This window comes from Coregonus clupeaformis, chromosome 8 (genome assembly GCF_020615455.1).
Source record: "Coregonus clupeaformis isolate EN_2021a chromosome 8, ASM2061545v1, whole genome shotgun sequence".
NCBI lineage: Eukaryota > Metazoa > Chordata > Actinopteri > Salmoniformes > Salmonidae > Coregonus > Coregonus clupeaformis.
In genome coordinates, this window is record NC_059199.1 from 42,781,288 (window position 1) to 42,803,043 (window position 21,756).

General features: G+C 42.8%; 1 protein-coding gene across 1 annotated transcript; it reads left to right on the top strand.

The window, feature by feature from the left end:
- The first annotated feature begins 4,433 nt into the window (after window positions 1–4,433).
- Window positions 4,434–10,376, top strand: LOC121572084 (26S proteasome complex subunit SEM1). Its single transcript, XM_041883977.2, has 3 exons — window positions 4,434–4,613; window positions 6,971–7,064; window positions 10,089–10,376. Exons 1-3 carry the CDS (start codon window positions 4,538–4,540, stop codon window positions 10,129–10,131), a joined length of 213 nt encoding a protein of 70 aa, XP_041739911.1. The 5' UTR covers window positions 4,434–4,537; the 3' UTR covers window positions 10,132–10,376.
- Window positions 10,377–21,756: the final 11,380 nt, after the last annotated feature.

The following is a 21,756-nucleotide window of genomic DNA, read 5'->3' on the forward strand; positions in this document are numbered from 1 at the left end:
ACTGTGTGACTCAGGCCTTCATGGTCTAATTGCTGCAAAGAAACCACTACTAAAGAACACCAATAATAAGAAGAGACCTGCTTGGGCCAAGAAACACGAGCAATGGACATTAGACCGGTGGACATTTGTCCTTTGGTCTGGAGTCCAAATTGGAGACTTTTGGTTCCAACCGCCGTGTCTTTGTGAGATGCGGTGTGGGTGAATGGATGATCTCTGCATGTGTAGTTTCCACCGTAAAGCATGGAGGAGGAGGTGTTATGGTTTGGGGGTGCTTTGCTGGTGACACTGTCTGTGATTTATTTAGAATTCAAGACTCACTTACCCAGCATGGCTACCACAGCATTCTGCAGCGATATGCCATCCCATCTGGTTTGGACTTAGTGGGACTATCATTTGTTTTTCAACAGGACAATGACCCAACACACCTCTAGGCTGTGTAAGAGCTATTTGACCAAGAAGGAGAGTGATGGAGTGCTACATCAGATGACCTGGCCTCCACAATCCCTCGATCTCAACCCAGTTGAGATAGTTTGGGATGAGTCGGACGGCAGAGTGAAGGAAAAGCAGCCAACAAGTGCTCAGCATACAGTGCCTTGCAAAAGTATTATTTTGTTATTATTATTTATTTATTTTTTTAGTCATTTAGCAGACGCTCTTATCCAGAGCGACTTACAGGAGCAATTAGGATTAAGTGCCTTGCTCAAGGGCACATCGACAGATTTTTCACCTAGTTGGCTCTGGGATTAGAACCAGCAACCTTTCGGTTACTGGCACAACGCTCTTAACCACTAAGCTACCTGCCGTATTTATCCCCCTTGGCGTTTTTCCTATTTTGTTGAATTACAACCTGTAATTCCAATGGATTCTTATTTGGATTTCATGTAATGGACATACACAAAATAGTCCAAATTGGTGAAATGAAAAAAATTACTTGTTTCAAAACATTCTAAAAAATAAATGATGGAAAAGTGGTGTGTGCACATGTATTCAACCCCTTTGCTATGAAGCCCCTAAATAAGATCTGGTGCAACCAATTAACTTCAGAAGTCACATAATTAGTTAAATAAAGTCCACCTGTGTGCAATCTAAGTGTCACATGATCTGTCACATGATCTCAGTACAGTGAGGGAAAAAAGTATTTGATCCCCTGCTGATTTTGTAGGTTTGCCCACTGACAAAGACATGATCAGTCTATAATTTTAATGATAGGTTTATTTGAACAGTGAGAGACAGAATAACAACAACAAAAAAACCAGAAAAACGCATGTAAAAAATGTTATAAATTGATTTGCATTTTAATGAGGGAAATAAGTATTTGACCCCTCTGCAAAACATGACTTAGTACTTGGTGGCAAAACCCTTGTTGGCAATCACAGAGGTCAGACGTTTCTTGTAGTTGGCCACCAGGTTTGCACACATCTCAGGAGGGATTTTGTCCCACTCCTCTTTGCAGATCTTCTCCAAGTCATTAAGGTTTCGAGTCTGACGTTTGGCTCGAACCTTCAGCTCCCTCCACAGATTTTCTATGGGATTAAGGTCTGGAGACTGGCTAGGCCACTCCAGGACCTTAATGTGCGGTGAAGTTGTCCTGTCCCCTTAGCAGAAAAACACCCCCAAAGCATAATGTTTCCACCTCCATGTTTGACGGGGGGATGGTGTTCTTGGGGTCATAGGCAGCATTCCTCCTCCTCCAAACACGGCGAGTTGAGTTGATGCCAAAGAGCTCGATTTTGGTCTCATCTGACCACAACACTTTCACCCAGTTCTCCTCTGAATCATTCAGATGTTCATTGGCAAACTTCAGACGGGCCTGTATATGTGCTTTCTTGAGCAGGGGGACCTTGCGGGCGCTGTAGGATTTCAGTCCTTCACGGCGTAGTGTGTTACCAATTGTTTTCATGGTGACTATGGTCCCAGCTGCCTTGAGATCATTGACAAGATCCTCCCGTGTAGTTCTGGGCTGATTCCTCACCGTTCTCATGATCATTGCAACTCCACGAGGTGAGATCTTGCATGGAGCCCCAGGCCCGAGGGAGATTGACAGTTATTTTGTGTTTCTTCCATTTGCGAATAATCGCACCAACTGTTGTCACCTTCTCACCAAGCTGCTTGGCGATGGTCTTGTAGCCCATTCCAGCCTTGTGTAGGTCTACAATCTTGTCCCTGACATCCTTGGAGAGCTCTTTGGTCTTGGCCATGGTGGAGAGTTTGGAATCTGATTGATTGATTGCTTCTGTGGACAGGTGTCTTTATACAGGTAACAAGCTGAGATTAGGAGCACTTCCCTTTAAGAGTGTGCTCCTAATCTCAGCTCGTTACCTGTATAAAAGACACTTGGGAGCCAGAAATCTTTCAGATTGAGAGGGGGTCAAATACTTATTTCCCTCATTAAAATGCAAATCAATTTATAAAATTTTGGCATGCGTTTTTCTGGATTTTGTTGTTGTTATTCTGTCTCTCACTGTTCAAATTAACCTACCATTAAAATTATAGGCTGATCATTTCTTTGTCAGTGGGCAAACGTACAAAATCAGCAGGGGATCAAATACTTGTTTCCCTCACTGTATATATACACCTGTTCTGAAAGGCCCCAGAGTCTGCAACACCACTAAGCAAGGGGCACCACCAAGCAAGAGGCACCATGAAGAGCAAGGAGCTCTCCAAACAGGTCAGGGACAAAGTTGTGGAGAAGTGCAGATCAAGGTTGGATTATAAGAAAATATCCAAAACTTTGAACATCCCACGGAGCACCATTAAATCCATTATTAAAAAATTGAAAGAATATGGCACCACAACAAACCTGCCAAGAGAGGGCCGCCCACCAAAACTCACAGACCAGGCAAGGAGGGAATTAATCAGAGAGGCAACAAAGACACCAAAGATAACCCTGAAGGAGCTGCAAAGCTCCACAGCGGAGATTGGAGTATCTGTCCATAGGACCACTTTAAGCCGTATACTCCACAGAGCTGGGCTTTATGGAAGAGTGGCCAGAAAAAAAGCCATTGCTTAAAGAAACAAATAAGCAAACACGTTTGGTGTTCGCCAAAAGGCATGTGGGAGACTCCCCAAACATATGGAAGAAGGTACTCTGGTCAGACGAGACTAAAATTGAGCTTTTTGGCCATCAAGGAAAACGCTATGTCTGGCACAAACCCAACACCTCTCATAACCCTGAGAACACCATCCCCACAGTGAAGCATGGTGGTGGCAGCATCATGCTGTGGGGATGTTTTTCCATTGGCAGGGACTGGGAAACTGGACAGAATTGAAGGAATGATGGATGGCGCTAAATACAGGGAAATTATTGAGGAAAACCTGTTTCAAGTCTTCCAGAGATTTGAGACTGGGACGGAGGTTCACCTTCCAGCAGGACAATGACCCTAAGCATACTGCTAAAGCAACACTCAAGTGGTTTAGGGGAAACATTTAAATGTCTTGGAATGACCTAGTCAAAGCCCAGACCTCAATCCAATTGAGAATCTGTGGTATGACTTAAAGATTGCTGTACACCAGCGGAACCCATCCAACTTGAAGGAGCTGGAGCAGTTTTGCCTTGAAGAATGGGCAAAAATCCCAGTGGCTAGATGTGCCAAGCTTATAGAGACATACCCCAAGAGACTGTAATTGCTGCAAAAGGTGGCTCTACAAAGTATTGACTTTGGGGGGGGGTAATAGTTATGCACGCTCAAGTTCTGTTTTGTGGTCTTATTTCTTGTTTGTTTCACAATAAAACAATATTTTGCATCTTCAAAGTGGTAGGCATGTTGTGTAAATCAAATGATATAAAACCCCCAAAAATCCATTTGAATTCCAGGTTGTAAGGCAACAAAATTTGAAAAATGCCAAGGGGGGTGAATACTTTCGCAAGCCACTGTATGTGGGAACTCCTTCAAGACTGTTGGAAAAGCATTCCAGGTGAAGCTGGTTGAGAGAATGCCAAGAGTGTGCAAAACTGTCATCAAGGCAAAGGGTGGCTATTTGAAGAATCTCAAATATTACATGTATTTTTATTTGTTTAACACTTTTTATGGTTACTACATGATTCCATATGTGTTATTTCATAGTTTTGATGTCTTCAGTATTATTCTACAATGTAAAAAAAATAGTCAAAATAAAGAAAAAACCTTGAATGAGTAGGTGTGTCCAAACTTTTGACTACTAGTATATATATATTTTAAAACGGACACAAAACAATGCAACATCAACATACCTGGCTGGCTTCAGGGTCCGAATACGGGATCCTTGGGAGGACCCTACCCCATTGAAGTTGAAATGTAAAATGGTTAGGGTAAGCGTAAGGGTTAAGGACGTCCCAAGGAATCCGAATAGCACTGACCCTGGCTTCAGTCAAAGAAGAAGAAGACCCTGGCTTCAGTCATTGGCTTACCTTTGCGCAGAATCAGTAGCGTCAGGTGATGTGGACGTCTTGATTGTGTTTGGGGAACGCTCTCTGCCAATGCGCACTACCACCACTATCCCATAACTACCCTCCATCCATTCCGTCACCACAGGGACGCGCAAAGAAAAGATAGAAAACATGTCGGACAAGAAACAGACTGTGGATTTGGGATTATTAGAGGAGGACGATGAGTTTGAAGAATTCCCAGCCGAGGGTAAATTAATTATATTTCCATATGTTACCATTGTTCTCTGAATTTAGTGACAACTTTTCAGACTGGGCCAGACAGTGACTCAGCTAGTTTAGCAATCTATGTTAACAACATTGAATGAAGAAGTATCTAGCTAATGTGCTAGCAGCGGCTGGCTAGCTAGGTTAGTAGCTACCACTTTTAATTGTATTATTCACATGATTGAACTTATAACGTTAGCTAATTAGCGATTGCACTGGCGGAAACTTTACCTAGTTAAACATTAACGTTAGCTGAAATGTAAACAACGCGCAGCATCTAACTAAAAGACAGCTAATGAACTAATTACTGTAGCTAGCTAGCTACGTTATTTAGCCAACGCTAGCTAGTGTAGTAGCTAGTTGAGTAAAGGCCCATCCACACAAAGATTGATAACTTGAACGATACATTCTACATAACTATAAACGTTGGCGAGCATCCACACCAGCCGACCATTTATCGTTCTTCTGTACACCTGTCAATCAACTGATCAAAGCATCCTACTGAAGGCCTATTAATAAGGTGGTAACGTTTACATTACATTTTAGTCATTTAGCACAGACCATTTACTTCTTCAGGGTGTGACAACTGCAAATAATACTATAATACTTCAATGTACATGTAGGCCTAATGAAAAATAACAAACTCATATTTATATCTAACACTTCAACAACAAACGCTGTTTATCCCGTGTATCTTTTACATCATGCCTTGTTGCTCAAGTGGTTTGTAAGTTGTCTAAATGTTTTCAAATCGTTTGGATCTTATTTTCCTCTGTGTTCATCTCTCTGTCCTGTGAAACTCTTTGCAACGCATCAGTGAAACAATGTTATCATCACTGGCCAAAGTGATTACACCAACGCAAGCTCTCTTTAACTTTCCCCGAAAGTTCATTTGGCCTATTTTACTTTCAGCAATTAACAAGAGCAAGCCAGCTTCTCTCCACGAATGCCTAGTATAAAATAATATTATATAAAGTATACAAATAAATGTCCTAAAGCTTTTTCTGGGATTTCACGTGAAATGGAATAGCGGAGAGTCTTGCGTAGCCTATAGCCTATCTTGCGCACTAGAACACCTGGAAGAGAGGCTAGCAATGTGTAGCCGAAGTAAGAAACTAAATACTAGCTTCATTAGGCCATTCGTTAGCTAAATATTAGGGCTATAAATATTTATGTCAGTGTACGAAAAAGTTAACAGATAATGAAATGGCAGATCTGGGCGTTCCTCCAGGATGCGCTCTGCAGGCCCTGACACAAAGCTCCACTATTGATTAGGCCTACGTTTTAAGACAGTAAAATTATTCTACCTTGGCTACAACAACACAGTGCAATGAGTTATGTATTATTGTTATCAAGTGAGTACACAATTATTGTCTGGGGCTGTAAACTGCAGTGATATAGGTGAATTTGAATAACCGCTCAAATGTCCTGTTTTGAATGCTTCATGCTGAAATAACTGCATACAGCCTAGGCCTGATCATGCAACCATTGGGATCAGTTATGGGTTTATTCTCTACAGTTTACAATGTCCAGAAAGGTACTTTAGCAGGCTACTCATATAGTGTATTTTGATCACCCCATAGCGCTCTCTCTCTCTCCTTTCAAACTTCCCGGATTTTACATTCGGCAAGCTGGAATCTCTCGTTGATAGGCTAGTAATAGTAAATAAAATGCTTGAATTAAGTGTACAACAAGCTATTTGTAGTCTAGCTTTTCCTGGGACTCCAAGAGCGAAGAGGAATGGCGGAAGCTGAGAGGCACCGGAGAGGCCAGGCACGTAATTGCGAAAGGGAACCGTGAAGACAGACTAAAGATATGCAGCCTAATTTAGAAGCCAGAAAGGCACATTAGCATGCCAGTCTGTGTGTATTTTGTCAAGATGTATAGGTGTTAAGATGGACCTACCATCGGAAAATATGGCCTTCTCATGCGCTGTTTGTTGACATCGTTCTCCCAAGTCGTCCTATAATTAATGTGCCCACCAATATGTTCACTGCGCTCTGCCTTCTCTCTTCTCCGAGCAGCCTCACGTACCTAGAACCAAGAACGCTTCAATAAAACGTGTTTTTTATTGGTTGTCAATGTTTAAAAAATATATTTTAAAAAATCACTCTGAAAGTTATCCAAACGATAGCTGTCGTTATCCTTCTACACTCTTTTTGTAGTTATCGTTGTAGTGTGAACGCTCCTGTTCACTTGAATTAGAACAATTTACTTTTTATTGTTATAGTCCTTGGTGTGGACGACCCTGTAGAGTTACTTGTCAGCTAGACATGTTGATAGCTAGCTAACGTTGTTTCATAATTTGTCGTTTTCATCATTGCATTTCTCTGTGTTCAGATTGGACGGGTCTGGATGAGGATGAAGATGCCCACGTGTGGGAAGACAACTGGGACGATGACAACGTAGAGGACGACTTCTCTAATCAACTCAGGTAGCCAGCTACCCCATTCATATATTTACCTTTTAGTAATTTAGCAGACGCTCTTATCCAGAGTGACTTACATGAGCAATTAGTGTTAAGTGCCTTGGTCAAGGGCACATCGGCATATTTTTGACGTAGTCGGCTCGGGGGATTCAAACCAGTGACCATTAGTTTACTGGCCCAACGCTCCTAACCGCTAGGCTACCTGCCGCAAACAGCCCCGCTTGCTGCATGGTTTTGGAAACATAAGGAACATCTCTCATATCAGCGAGTAGTAATAATGATACAAATTAAGTTAAATTATTACACACCTTTTTATAAGGTGTTCACCCAATCTACCCAAACGCACTTTGGTGATGACATTTCACTTCCTTATGTTATAAAATACATTTCACCAAGACAAATATGATTCTTCATGTTCTGAATCTTTCAGTGAGGTCTTTCTCTAACATATCATTAACATTATTATATAAAAAAAAGTCTGATTTGGTAACCTAATACATCCGATAATAAGCACTGAGCTCTGACAGAGCGGCGTGGCTTTATTGCAGAAACTTTTGAGGATTTGTGGTCGTGTCTTCCAAGTTGCTTCTGCGGGTCGAAAATAGCTAAATTAGCATGGCACGAGCTGAATTGAATGTTAAATGCTTTGAAAATAAAAAGCTTGTGGGTACACTCAGTGCTCCGTTGACATTTCACAGAGCTATGCTTGTTTTTGTGAGAAATCTTCAAAAAATAACAGTAACTTTGCATTTAATATGAACAGCGTGTACTAAAATATGAACATACTACATGTCACGTCTCAAAATCGATATCTATCTTACCTCTATTGTTTTATATCCTCTGGATTTGAGAAGAAAGATGATGAGTTCAATGGTAAGCCTGTCAGTTAGCCTTCATTTTCACACAGCATTCAACCTAGCTGACACAATGCTATTTTCCTGATTTATGACCACTTTTTATTTATTCTTCTCTGGCCTCCATTGATTGTTGCTCTAATTTTGACTATCCTACAAGGGTAAAAACTCCAATAAGGTTTGAATGGATGATGCTAGAGACATGAGGTCTTTTGAGGAGTATCTACACAATTAATGTATAATTTTACCCATTGTTCGAAAGATGCGTTTTTGATTGGACACCCTACTTTATAGGGTTAGTGTTCCCACATGGCCATCTCTCCATGTCACATCGCTTATTTACGGAAGACAGACGGAAGACTGAGGCGGCCATCTTTGCTAATTAGCTATCTAGCCTGCTCCGAACACCTGTGTGTAAGCTAACGGGGGAGGAAGTGTAGTTCTTCAACTGGAGGCACATACAGCGTATGGATCTGTGCAAAACTGCTAGCTAACGTTACAGTAAGTATCTTTTTTTGGGGGGGAAACATTCTTTCTCGCTGATTTGAAAGATAAGGGCCATACATTTTCAAAACCATTTCACCAGCGATGATTATTGATGTTTCTAACACAGCGTCAGAATTGTAGTTCACATGGCTAGCCGTGGGCGAAGCTAACTGCTGAAAACCCTAAGGAGAGAATAGTTTTCAAGCACTAGTAGCCAGCTAGCTACACCTATCACCTTTTTACTTATGACAAATCATTGTGCCCCACTCAGCTTCACGCCCCTAGAAATAAGATGATGCCCTCAGTTCAAGGGATGTGATGCTTTGATCTTTGAGTAGGGCTGTAAGATTTGACAAAGGTCATATGGCTAAATGGTAACTAAAACAGTCAAATTGTCATGCTGAATGTTTAGGCACAGCAAATTTAATCAGGCTTTAGACTCCCCTTGAGAGTACTAGTTGGCAATAATAACAAACACTGATAACGTTTTAAAGTTATTAGGAGATGCAAGCAATAGGCACTATGCAGCTTTCTTAAAAATTATTAATGTCTTGTAGCTACACATATTGGCCTAGTTTTTTGTCAATGGTGCATTCGAATGCTATCGTAGAGACCCGAGTTTCCGAGTCAGAAATGACCACTAGAATTACCCTCCTAAGTCTGTGTTCCAAGTGGGAAACTGACCAGAATGATGATACCTGAGTTTACGAGTTGTGGCGTTTCATCAACTGACCTTTCACCTTTCCTACCAAAAGATAATAAAACAAAGACATTTACAACCTTGATAATGTAGTCTAGTTAATTTACATGCATACAATCTTTTGTTTTGAGATATTGTCAAAGTAAGCCAGCCAACTGAACGATTAGGCTATTATTAGCAATGTTTGCTAGCTTAATCGTCTAGCTAAATTCAAGCTCATTGGTGGAACAGTTGTTTCGGACGCATTAATGATGTCTTCCCGAGTTCACCAACTGAGAGCTAGGAGATCCCAAGACGCATCCGACTGCACCATAATCCTGGAAGTCTTTTCTGTTGTCTGGATACTGTTTGCTCCCGCTGCTTTCAGTCGTTCATCTTGGTTGTCTCTTTTCTTACATAGGGAGACATTTGTCAGCATTATTGCATGTCATTTGTAAATGATTATGCAGCCTTTGAATGATACAGACAGTCTACAATGTGTGCTTTATTGTCAGTAATATGTATTCTATGCATTTACATTCTTAGGCTGCACTTGTTGAATAATCAACTAGTGTATTGACTTGAAGTGGCCAGACTATTCATTTTTTTGGTATACTTCAGACAGTGTTATGGATTTCAAACCTTTGATGGCTGCAATTAAAACATTTATAGAAGACATGAGGTCTTATATATGTTTTAAGCATTCATCCAAGTACAAGTAGGTCTACTGATAAATCCATAGCTGTAGCTGTCTGCATGATATTTCTTCAGTCGGATTTCATAATGCTTCTCTCAATCAACATAGGACACTTGTGCTTTAACCATTGCACTGCTTGGATGTATCCCTAATGGCACACAATTCCCTATATAGTGCACAACTTATGACCACAGCACCCACTCTTCCCATAGGGCTCTGGTCAAAAGTAGTGCACTATATAGGGATTAAGGTGCCAGTTGGAACGCACCCTTTGTAATCATCTCAATTGACTGGTCCTTTTTTTCTCTCTGTAGAGCGGAGCTGGAGAAACATGGTTCCAAGATGGAGACGTCGTAGGAGCTGCCGAGTCCACACAGCTGTTGGGATTGGATATGGATGGACATTGGTGTTATGAATGTTATAACTTCACACTTACGATGGAGGATGTTTAACTAAACTCGCTCCTTTTTTTTCTTCTAAGAAACCTTGACACGAGTAAAGTGTTTGAAAATATCCCCCTTTGGATATTTTCATTGTTCTACTGATCTGCATTTATTCAGATAATGTAAGAGTTATGTAAATATTAAAGGTGGTTCAGTTCACGTACTCTTTGTTATTTATGCACATTTTCCATCTCTTTAGACATAATCAGCTGGTCAGTTACTGTTTTAATATAAATCCATATTTTCCAATGTTTTGTTTTACTATAAAGACCACTTTGTGTCCAGGGCTTGTGTTTAACATCCATTTAAATACCACTTTTTGTTAGAGCCATTGATTTGAAACTGCCAGCGCAACACTTAACCTATGTTTTAATGGTCCAATAATTATTGGACTGTGACACACTCCACATCCATTTTAATCCACAATATGAATGTTGCATGATGTTTAGTAAGTCAAGTGCTGCACCACTCAGTTTTCAAACCAAGACATCACAATGAAAAAAATATCACCCACTTTTCACACGGTCACTCTCCCATAGTAAACCATTAAATGAGCAGGTGTGTGTCGGAGAGCTAGGAGAGTGGGTAGAGACGCGCACACAGGGAGATGTGGGAAGTTGTGTGTGTGTACATTGTATATTTGTCTGTCTAAAGTATGACACACACACTGCCAGCCACACAGTGAAGAGTTCCTCTCTGCTGTCTGTATAACAGAGCCCCTACCTTCCCTCTGAGCCCATGGGGTTGGGGCTGAGTCTCTGAAGGAGAGATTATCCACTGCCATGTTTGTCAGGGGCAGGGAGGTGGTCTCAGCATGGGGGCCCCTGCCCTGCCTGGGCCTGCCCTGCTACCGACCAGGCCCTACTCCTCCGGCTCCGCACAGCAGGGACCCCCGCACTGAACCGGAGGCCAATTTACCCCAGCCACACTCCCCCGGCAAAATGATTTCTCTGCATTTGTGGACTCTCAGGGTCTTAATGAGATGAAATAGATGCCAGTAAGACCTGCTGCCTGCCAGCCTGCTGTAAAAGAGAAAAGATGCTTCCTCTTCCAGTGTTCCTTCCTCTGCCTGGCACTTGGCTGTGTCTCATCTTCCTTTGTGTTGCTGGTAGGCCTGCTATAGCTCCTGTTGGAATAGGATTTAGGTATGTTTTATACACATGCTGTTTTGTTTGTTTCTCTTCATTGTACTTTTTTATTTATTATGGACGTATTATTAAAGATGAAATCCTGATTTCCTGTTCAGAACAAAACGGAACGTGTCAATGAATGTTTAAAGCAGCGAATGGCAGTCCTATCGTCTCTGACCGCATTTCCCAAAGATTCTGCGTTGAGATTCTATGTTGAATCGCCACCGTTCATCGACACCCAGCAGGTGATCCACTGTGCATTGATGTTCATTATGGTGTCTCTTCTCTAAGGTATGTTCTCTGATATTTGTGAAGTTGTGTAGGTGTAAGTCCTCATGATGAGATGGTATCTCCTAAGAGGTTATAGATCCCTCTTCGGCAGTTTTTATACCAAACACTGTTGTCTGCAGACCACAATCCAACTTCTCCCTTGTGTATAAAGCCCTTACACCCATCCTGGTTTCTCCATCCGTTCAGAATGGAATTTCAACATGTCCAAAATGAACATTGTTGTCTTTAGACCCTAGTGAACCAGTGAAATCAGCGGTCCCTTTACTTGTATACATTACTGCTCTTGTCTTGCAGTTAAGGGTTTTTACATGTCAAATAAAATTAAAGTGTATGAATTTGTCACAATATTATCAAATGGAGGATATAGAACCGAGACTGACACATTACACAAAGATGCTCACATCTGCCTATGCCCTTGAAGCTAAGTGCCAGGAGCCTGATCATTATTTTAATTGTTGGAAAGGCAGCGGAGTGAGAGAATCGGTAAGTGAGAGAAACGGAGGAGAACACACGGCCATTTTGTTTGTGCTGAGAGCGGAAGATTGTCCCCTTGTATTGGGGCTTGAGGAGGGCCTCTGTGGCTCCCCCAATATTCAGCCTCATAGCTTTTCACCCTTCACTATAATATCTCCATCTAGAATTGCTTTTCATTTACCTAACTTTTGTCATTCATTTATGACCCGCATGATTCACCTTGACATGGGCAGTCTGCCCACTTTGACCAATATTGATGTATCAACTCTATCACATTTATAGTTTGAACTGAGACCCAATGAGCATTTATTTTTGGAAGGGAATATGATTTCATTTTGGGTTTCATCAATAGACTGCTACAATTGCTTTTGTCCACTTTGTCTAAAGCATCTCTACATGGAACACCAGATTATGGTTTGACCATTTTCTTTGCTGGTAATATAAAAAATATAACTAGCAAGACATGTCTCAATATAAAACCAGTGAAAAGAATACTGAAAAGAACACATTCTGTAACGTTTTAGATATAGATTTTATTATATTGTTCCTTGTGGTTGTGGGCGATGGATGGATCCATCCCACTGTGTCAACACCGTAGAAAGGACACACTCCGCAGCCTCCCAGGCTATACTTTAGTTCCCTCAGACACTGGTGGGTACTGCGGTTGTTCCAGGGTTCTGTGACCGCAGCAGGCCTCTCCACCACCAGCCAAGAAAGATGGGGCCGTCGTAGTCGTGCAGGCAGGGAGTACGCAGCTGCTACAATAATAGGCCTAATTGCATGTTTCTTTTGTGGGGCTGAAATTAATGGCAGAGTACTGCTACATACAATGCCCCCCCCAAAAAACCTAGAGTATAATAAAAAAAAGAGACACGAGGGGGCGAGTCATTCACCAGAGAGAGAGACCCATCACCGCCTGCCACCCACGGCCAAGCGTCGTCCCACACCTGCACTCGCCCTCGCTAAAGTAAACACGGATAATAAGGTGTAATTACTTCAGAAAATAAAGAGGAGGGCTCCCCCATGTGACAATGGCTCGCCTGTTTATTGTGGGGCTGAAACAACCTCGGAGGACACTGGAGGAAAACCCTATCAAAAGCCTGAGTGGCCCCACAGAGAGATCCCACAGGACAGACAGGCATGCATCAGTTTCAAGGAGGACCCTGTTTTTTCATGTCTAGCCTGAATCCTTTCTGCCGTCGTCACCGCAATGTTGGTTGACCCTGGAGGGTGTGGGCTTGGTGGGGTTTCAGTATGGCAGTAAGCTTAGCTGGGCGTTAAAGTGACGTAGCCCCTGACTTGAATTGCATGCATGTAACTAATAAAGAGTTATGTTTTGTTCCATGTGTTCTATCTACACTATACCCTGTCTAGTTCCCAGCTGTTTCTCCATCACACATATTCAAGTTCAAAGGGGATAGACTCATCATAGACCGTAGAATACGACACTGGACAGTTCAGACAGCAGGATCCTGCTGGAGCTTCAGTGTCATTCAGGAGCGGACAGGCCTTAAACACATCTGACGTGTTCTCACACAGGGAGAAAGCGAAGGGTATGTTTCTTTTTAACGCCATCAGTGGTGGTTGAGTCACTATGAAAACACAGACTTTAGTTTAATGTCAGTGTGGATTATGGACTTCCCTGCTGCAGCAGAGCAGTTTAGCATTCCTCTTCTCTTTGGTCTGGGAGGAATTTTGAGTGGAATAAATGTATAATCTCTCAGACATTGAGCAAGAGGCCACTCTCAGCCTAACGTGAATGTGATATGGACATGCATGGTCCTGCATTGACAATGATTAGAAAACAGTGGATGCGTCACAAATGGCACTCTATTCCATATAGGGCACACTACTTTTGACCAGAGGCTTATGGTGCACTAAATGGGGAATAGGGTGCCATTTGGTACACAGACAGTGAAATTCATTGTATCATGGAGCTGCTGATGGGACTACTTTACTAAGACTTGAAGGTGAGGGCCTCCTCAAATAATATAGTAATAAAATCAAAGTAGAAAGGACAGCCAGTATTCATTACTCACAATATGTTGTTATGGTACAGCACGGTCACCTCTGCCTAGAGTACAGTAATTAAAACAGTAAAGAACATGCTGCAGTAAAATTGAGAATATATGGCAATATAGAAGTGTACTAATCCAGAGTAAAAAAATAAATAAACATCTGCCTGACATATGGGTGACATATATTCTAATGTAAATATGTCACATACTGTAACTAGCGGATCACTACAGTCGTATTGACTGAGTCTCAACCTGTGTGTCAATGAAAGCAGTAGTATCAGCAAAAATATAGAAGTGGTTGAAATAGTTCAAGCCAATCACTTTTAGAGGATCTCGCTACAATACCCTCAGCATGTAGGCCTATCATATTCCTGTATTTATTTACACAGGGTGACATTTAATTAAGGGCTAACTTTTTGTATTTTTGTATTTTTTATTTATTTCACCTTTATTTAACCAGGTAAGCCAGTTGAGAACAAGTTCTCATTTACAACTGCGACCTGGCCAAGATAAAGCAAAGCAGTACGGAAAAAACAACAACAACACAGAGTTCCATATGGAATAAACAAAACGTACAGTCAATAACACAATAGAAAATCTATATACAGTGTGTGCAAATGTAGTAAGTTATGGAGGTAAGGCAATAAATAGGCCATGGTGTAAAATAATTACAATTATAATTTAGTATTAACACTGGAGTGATAGATGTGCAGAAGATTATGTGCAAATAGAGATACTAGGGTGCAAATGAGCAAAATAAATAACAATGTAAATAACAATATGGGGATGAGGTAGTTGGGTGGGCTAATTACAGATGGGCTGTGTACAGGTGCAGTGATCGGTAAGCTGCTCTGACAACTGATGCTTAAAGATTATGAGGGAGATAAGTGTCTCCAGCTTCAGAGATTTTTGCAGTTCGTTCCAGTCATTTGCAGCAGAGAACTGGAAGGAATGGCGACCAAAGGAGATGTTGGCTTTGGGGATGACCAGTGAGATATACCTGCTGGAACGCATTCTACGGGTGGGTGTTGCTATGGTGACCAATGAGCTAAGATAAGGCAGGGAATGCCTAGAAGGGATTTATAGATGACCTGGAGCCAGTGGGTTTGGCGACGAATATGTAGTGAGGGCCAGCCAACGAGAGCGTACAGGTCACAATGGTGGGTAGTATATGGGGCTTTGGTGACAGAACGGATGGCACTGTGATAGACTACATCCAATTTGCTGAGTAGAGTGTTGGAAGCTATTTTGTAAATGACATTGCCGAAGTCAAGGATCGGTAGGATAGTCAGTTTTACGAGGGCATGTTTAGCAGCATGAGTGAAGTAGGCTTTGTTGCGAAATAGGAAGCCGATTCTAGATTTAACTTTGGATTGGAGATGCTTAATGTGAGTCTGGAAGGAGAGTTTACAGTCTAACCAGACACCTACAGTGAGGGGGAAAAGTATTTGATCCCCTGCTGATTTTGTACGTTTGCCCACTGACAAAGACATGATCAGTCTATAATTTTAATGGTAGGTTTATTTGAACAGTGAGAGACAGAATAACAACAAAAAAATCCAGAAAAACGCATGTCAAAAATGTTATAAATTGATTTGCATTTTAATGAGGGAAATAAATATTTGACCCCTCTGCAAAACATGACTTACTACTTGGTGGCAACACTCTTGTTGGCAATCACAGAGGTCAGATGTTTCTTGTAGTTGGCCACCAGGTTTGCACACATCTCAGGAGGGATTTTGTTCCACTCCTCTTTGCAGATCTTCTCCAAGTCATTAAAGTTTCGAGGCTGACGTTTGGCAACTCGAACCTTCAGCTCCCTCCACAGATTTTCTATGGGATTAAGGTCTGGAGACTGGCTAGGCCACTCCAGGACCTTAATGTGCTTCTTCTTGAGCCACTCCTTTGTTGCCTTGGCCGTGTGTTTTGGGTCATTGTCATGCTGGAATACCCATCCACGACCCATTTTCAATGCCCTGGCTGAGGGAAGGAGGTTCTCACCCAAGATTTGACGGTACATGGCCCCGTCCATTGTCCCTTTGATGCGGTGAAGTTGTCCTGTCCCCTTAGCAGAAAAACACCCCCAAAGCATAATGTTTCCACCTCCATGTTTGACGGTGGGGATGGTGTTCTTGTGGTCATAGGCAGCATTCCTCCTCCTCCAAACACGGCGAGTTGAGTTGATGCCAAAGAGCTCGATTTTGGTCTCATCTGACCACAACACTTTCACCCAGTTCTCCTCTGAATCATTCAGATGTTCATTGGCAAACTTCAGACGGGCCTGTATATGTGCTTTCTTGAGCAGGGGGACCTTGCGGGCGCTGCAGGATTTCAGTCCTTCACGCCGTAGTGTGTTACCAATTGTTTTCTTGGTGACTATGGTCCCAGCTGCCTTGAGATCATTGACAAGATCCTCCCGTGTAGTTCTGGGCGGATTCCTCACCGTTCTCATGATCATTGCAACTCCACGAGGTGAGATTTTGCATGGAGCCCCAGGCCGAGGGAGATTGACAGTTATTTTGTGTTTCTTCCATTTGCGAATAATCACACCAACTGTTGTCACCTTCTCACCAAGCTGCTTGGCGATGGTCTTGTAGCCCATTCCAGCCTTGTGTAGGTCTACAATCTTGTCCCTGACATCCTTGGAGAGCTCTTTGGTCTTGGCCATGGTGGAGAGTTTGGAATCTGATTGATTGATTGCTTCTGTGGACAGGTGTCTTTTATACAGGTAACAAACTGAGATTAGGAACACTTCCTTTAAGAGTGTGCTCCTAATCTCAGCTCGTTACCTGTATAAAAGACACCTGGGAGCCAGAAATCTTTCTGATTGAGAGGGGGTCAAATACTTATTTCCCTCATTAAAATGCAAAACATTTTTGACATGCGTTTTTCTGGATTTTTTGTTTGTTATTCTGTCTCTCACTGTTCAAATAAACCTACCATTAAAATGATAGACTGATAATTTCTTTGTCAGTGGGCAAACGTACAAAATCAGAAGGGGATCAAATACTTTTTTCCCTCACTGTAGTTGTCCACATATTCTAAGTCAGAGCCGCCGAGAGTAGTGATTCTAGTCGGACAGGCGGGTGCAAGCAGCGTTCGATTGAAGAGCATGCATTTAGTTTTACTAGTGTTTAAGAGCAGTTGGAGGCCACGGAAGGAGTGTTGTATGGCATTGAAGCTCGTTTGGAGGTTTGTTAACACAGTGTCCAATGAAGGGCCAGATGTATACAAAATGGTGTCGTCTGCGTAGAGGTGGATCTGAGTGTCACCAGCAGCAAGAGCGACATCATTGATATACACAGAGAATAGAGCCCTGTGGCACCCCCATAGAGACTGCCATAGGTCCAGACAACAGGCCCTCCGATTTGACACATTGAACACTATCTGAGAAGTAGGTGCTGAACCAGGCGAGGCAGTCATTTGAGAAACCAAGGCTATTTAGTCTGCCAATAAGAATGCGGTGATTGACAGAGTCAAAAGCCTTGGCCAGGTCAATGAAGACGGCTGCACAGTACTGTCTTTTATCGATAGCGGAGAAGGTACGGTGGGATTCTAAATGGTCGGTGATCTGTTTGTTAACTTGGCTTTCAAATACTTTCGAAAGGCAGGGCAGGATGGATATATGTCTGTAACAGTTTGGATCTAGAGTGTCACCCCCTTTGAAGAGGGGGATGACCGCGGCAGCTTTCCAATCTCTTGGGATCTCAGACAATACGAAAGAGAGGTTGAACAGGCTGGTGATAGGGGTTGCGACAATTTCGGTGGCTAATTTTACAAAGAAAGGGTCCAGATTGTCTAGCCCAGCTGATTTGTAGGGGTCCAGATTTTGCAGCTCTTTCAGAACATCAGCTATCTGAATTTGGGTGAAGGAGAAGCGGGGGGGGCATGGGCAAGTTGCAGCGGAGGGTGCAGAGTTGTTGAAATTTTCGATTATCGTAGATTTTTCGGTAGTAACAGTGTTTCCTAGCCTCAATGCAGTGGGCAGCTGGGAGGAGGTGCTCTTATTCTCCATTTACTTTACAGTGTCCCAAAACTTTTTGGAGTTAGTGCTACAGGATACAAATTTCTGTTTGAAAAAGTTAGCCTTTTGCTTTCCTAACTGATTGTGTATATTGGTTCCTGACTTCCCTGAAAAGTTGCATATCGCGGGGGCTGTTCGAAGCTAATGCTGTACGCCACAGGATGTTTTTGTGCTGGTCAAGGGCAGTCAAGTCTGGAGTGAACCAGGGGCTATATCTGTTCTTAGTTCTGAATTTTTTGAATGGGGCATGCTTATTTAAGATGGAGAGGAAAGCACTTTTAAAGAACAACCAGGCATCCTCTACTGACGGAATGAGGTCAATATCCATCCAGGATACCCGGGCCAGGTCAATTAGAAAGGCCTGCTCGCTGAAGTGTTTTAGGGAGCGTTTGACAGTGATGAGGGGTGGTCGTTTGACCGCGGACCCATTACGGATGCAGGCAATGAGGCAGTGATCGCTGAGATCCTGGTTGAAGACAGTGGAGGTGTATTTTGAGGGTAAATTAGTCAGGATGATATCTATGAGGGTGCCCAACATAACGGATTTAGGGTTGTACCTGGTAGGTTCCTTGATAATTTGTGTGAGATTGAGGGCATCTAGTTTAGATTGTAGGACGGCCAGGGTGTTAAGCATATCCCAGTTTAGGTCACCAAGCAATACGAACTCTGAGGATAGATGGGGGGCAATCAATTAACATATGGTGTCCAGGGCACAGCTGGGGGCTGAGGGGGGTCTGTAGCAAGTGGCAACAGTGAGAGATGTATTTCTTGAAAAGTGGATTTTTAGAAGTAGAAGCTCAAACTGTTTGGGCACAGACCTGGATAGTATGTAGGGCTCTGCAGGCTATCTCTACAGTAGATTGCAACTCCGCCCCCTTTGGCAATTCTATCTAGATGGAACATTTTGTAGTTGGGAATGGACATTTCTGAATCTTTGGTGGCCTTCTTAAGCCAGGATTCAGACACTGCTAGAACATCAGGGTTGGCTGAGTGTGCTAACGCAGTGAATAACGCAAACTTAGGGAGGAGGCTTCTGATGTTAACATTCAAGAAACCAAGGCTTTTGCCATTACAGAAGTCAACAAATGATAGCGCCTGGGGAGTAGGAGTGATACTGGGGGCTACAGGGCCTGGGTTAACCTCTACATCACCAGAGGAACAGAGGAGGAGTAGAATAAGGATACGGTTAAAGGCTTTAAGAACTGGTCTTCTAGTGCGTTGGGTACAGAGAAAACAAGGGGCCGATTTCCGGGTGTTGTAGAATAGATTCAGGGCATTATGTACAGACAAGGATATGGAAGGATATGAGTACAGTGGAGGTAAATCTAAGCGTTGGGTAAAGATGAAAGAGATAGCATCACTGGAGGCAACGATTGAGCCGGTCTCCGCGTGTGTGGGGGGTGGGACAAAGGATCTATCTGAGACAGGTTGAGCAGGACTGGAGGCTCTACTTTGAAAAAGTACAGTTAGAACTAACCGAAACAGCAATAGGCAAGGCATATTGACATGGGAGAGGCATAAAGCAGTCACAGGTGTTATTCGAGAGAGCTAAGACAACAGCTGGTAATGGCGACGAAAGTTTGAGCTGAGGCTAAACAGATCAACAGGATGGGGTACCGTAAAAAGGAACAGTCCAGCAGGCATCAGCTGTGTAGCTGAGTGATCATAAGGTCCAGTGAACAGCAATAAGTAAGTCCGGGAGCAGTTCAGTGGCTGCTACGCTACAGGCACGGCTGTTGATTGCGTGTGCTAGCGGGCCGGGGCTAGCAGATGGATCTTCGTGGTCGTCGCAACGGGAAGCCTGTTGAAACCACATCAGACGATTACGTTGGCAGACCAGTCGTGATGGATCGGCGGGGCTCCGTGTCAACACTAGGAGGTCCCGTCCGGTTGACAGAGAGGTAGATAGCCGGGAGATGGGCCTGGCTCGAGGCTAGCTCAAGGCTAACTGGGGTTAGCTTCAGGACAGTGGTGATTAGTGGTGATTAGCCAACAACGACAACAGCCATTCGGTTGCAGCTAGCTAGTTGCGATGATCCGGTGTTAAGGTCCAGTGATTCAGTGATTCCGGCAAAAATCCGATATGCTCTGGCTTGATAGCGCGATGTGCAGACTGTGCAGACTGGCCGATAATTGTCCAGGCTAGAGCTGGCTGGTAAGTAGTGCAGGCCACGGCCACGTACAATCGTGCAGACCACTAACGGTGGCTAATAGCAAGTAGCTAGTTAGCTGGTTAGCTGGCTAGTTTCAGCCAGAGGTTCTGGATAAAAATGTATGAAGAAATAATAGAATCCGTTCCACATTGGGTGAGGCGGGTTGCAGGAAAGTATATTTAGATAAAGGATGGAAAGTGAGATTGAGAAATATATACGAAAAATACAAAAAATACAAAAAACTGGCTATTTACATGAGGACACTACAGAAAACACGACCGCACTGCTATGCCATCTTGGACTATAAACTAATAAACTCTTATCCAGTGTTCCATAAGAATTATCTTCATGCTATCATTAAACCTCTGAATGTGCAATAGGCCTGAATGGGCTTTCTGAAGATGTGAATCAATATGTTTACAGTGACGTCCCCAAGCTCCCCACTGTGCCTCCATCCACACAGACACCGATACCCAACAATTAGGGTTTGTTTTCCATTTTTACTCCTCTTTTGTCCCCCACTGACCTTATTTGTAAGCATTTGTAGCTCCCATATCAAGCCACCCATTCTGCTGAGCTTAATAGCATTGGACAGTGAAGGAAGAAACCTTTACAAAACAATTTAGACACACAGAGAGAGTATTTTGCAGGGCAATTAGGCACTTGTGTTATCATCATCGCTGGTTAATTATTGTCAGTACTCTGATCATTGTAATTAATCAATCATCTGAGTCAATCATGCACCTACAAACTGGATCTGGGAACTACAGCATCGGTGACCTATAAGAATTGGGGTATAATATTTTTGGGCCCATATCAATTGTGATATTAATATTCAGTTAAAATATAATGTGCAGTACTCCACTGCCATTTAAAGAACCAATTTATTCATAGATATATGTTTACATATAGGCCTGATTACAATATCAACTAACAAGTAACATTTATCAAATGAAGTTGAGTAGCTTCTAAGGATTTATTTCTTAAGCCACTAAGCAGACTTGCTCATCAAGAGCAACATGCAAATGTATACATAAAAAAAAATTACAAAAAAGTCTGGTATAAGATCATACAGGCGTTTTTCATCTTATTGGCCTACGATTGCATGTTTCACCACTTCCCTGTGGTCAGTCTAAAAACTATCACATATGTACAGAGGAGGATCATCCCACTGACTGACAAACACATCAATGGGAGAAAAACAGGCAAAAACAGGCAAATTATGAGCTGCAGCGAGCGGCAGTGGGTTGGAAAGCCTGGGAGGCCTGGCACCACCATAGTCAATGGTGCTGGGTCCAACAAGGAAACTATTAATCATGTGTGAGCGTCTGTCTACTCGCTAGATGACAACAACGCTCCAAATCTCTGCCTAAGCCTGAGGCAGGACACACACCATCCATCTACACAGGCATGCGCTCCCTCACACACAGACAGGCTAGCATAAAGACA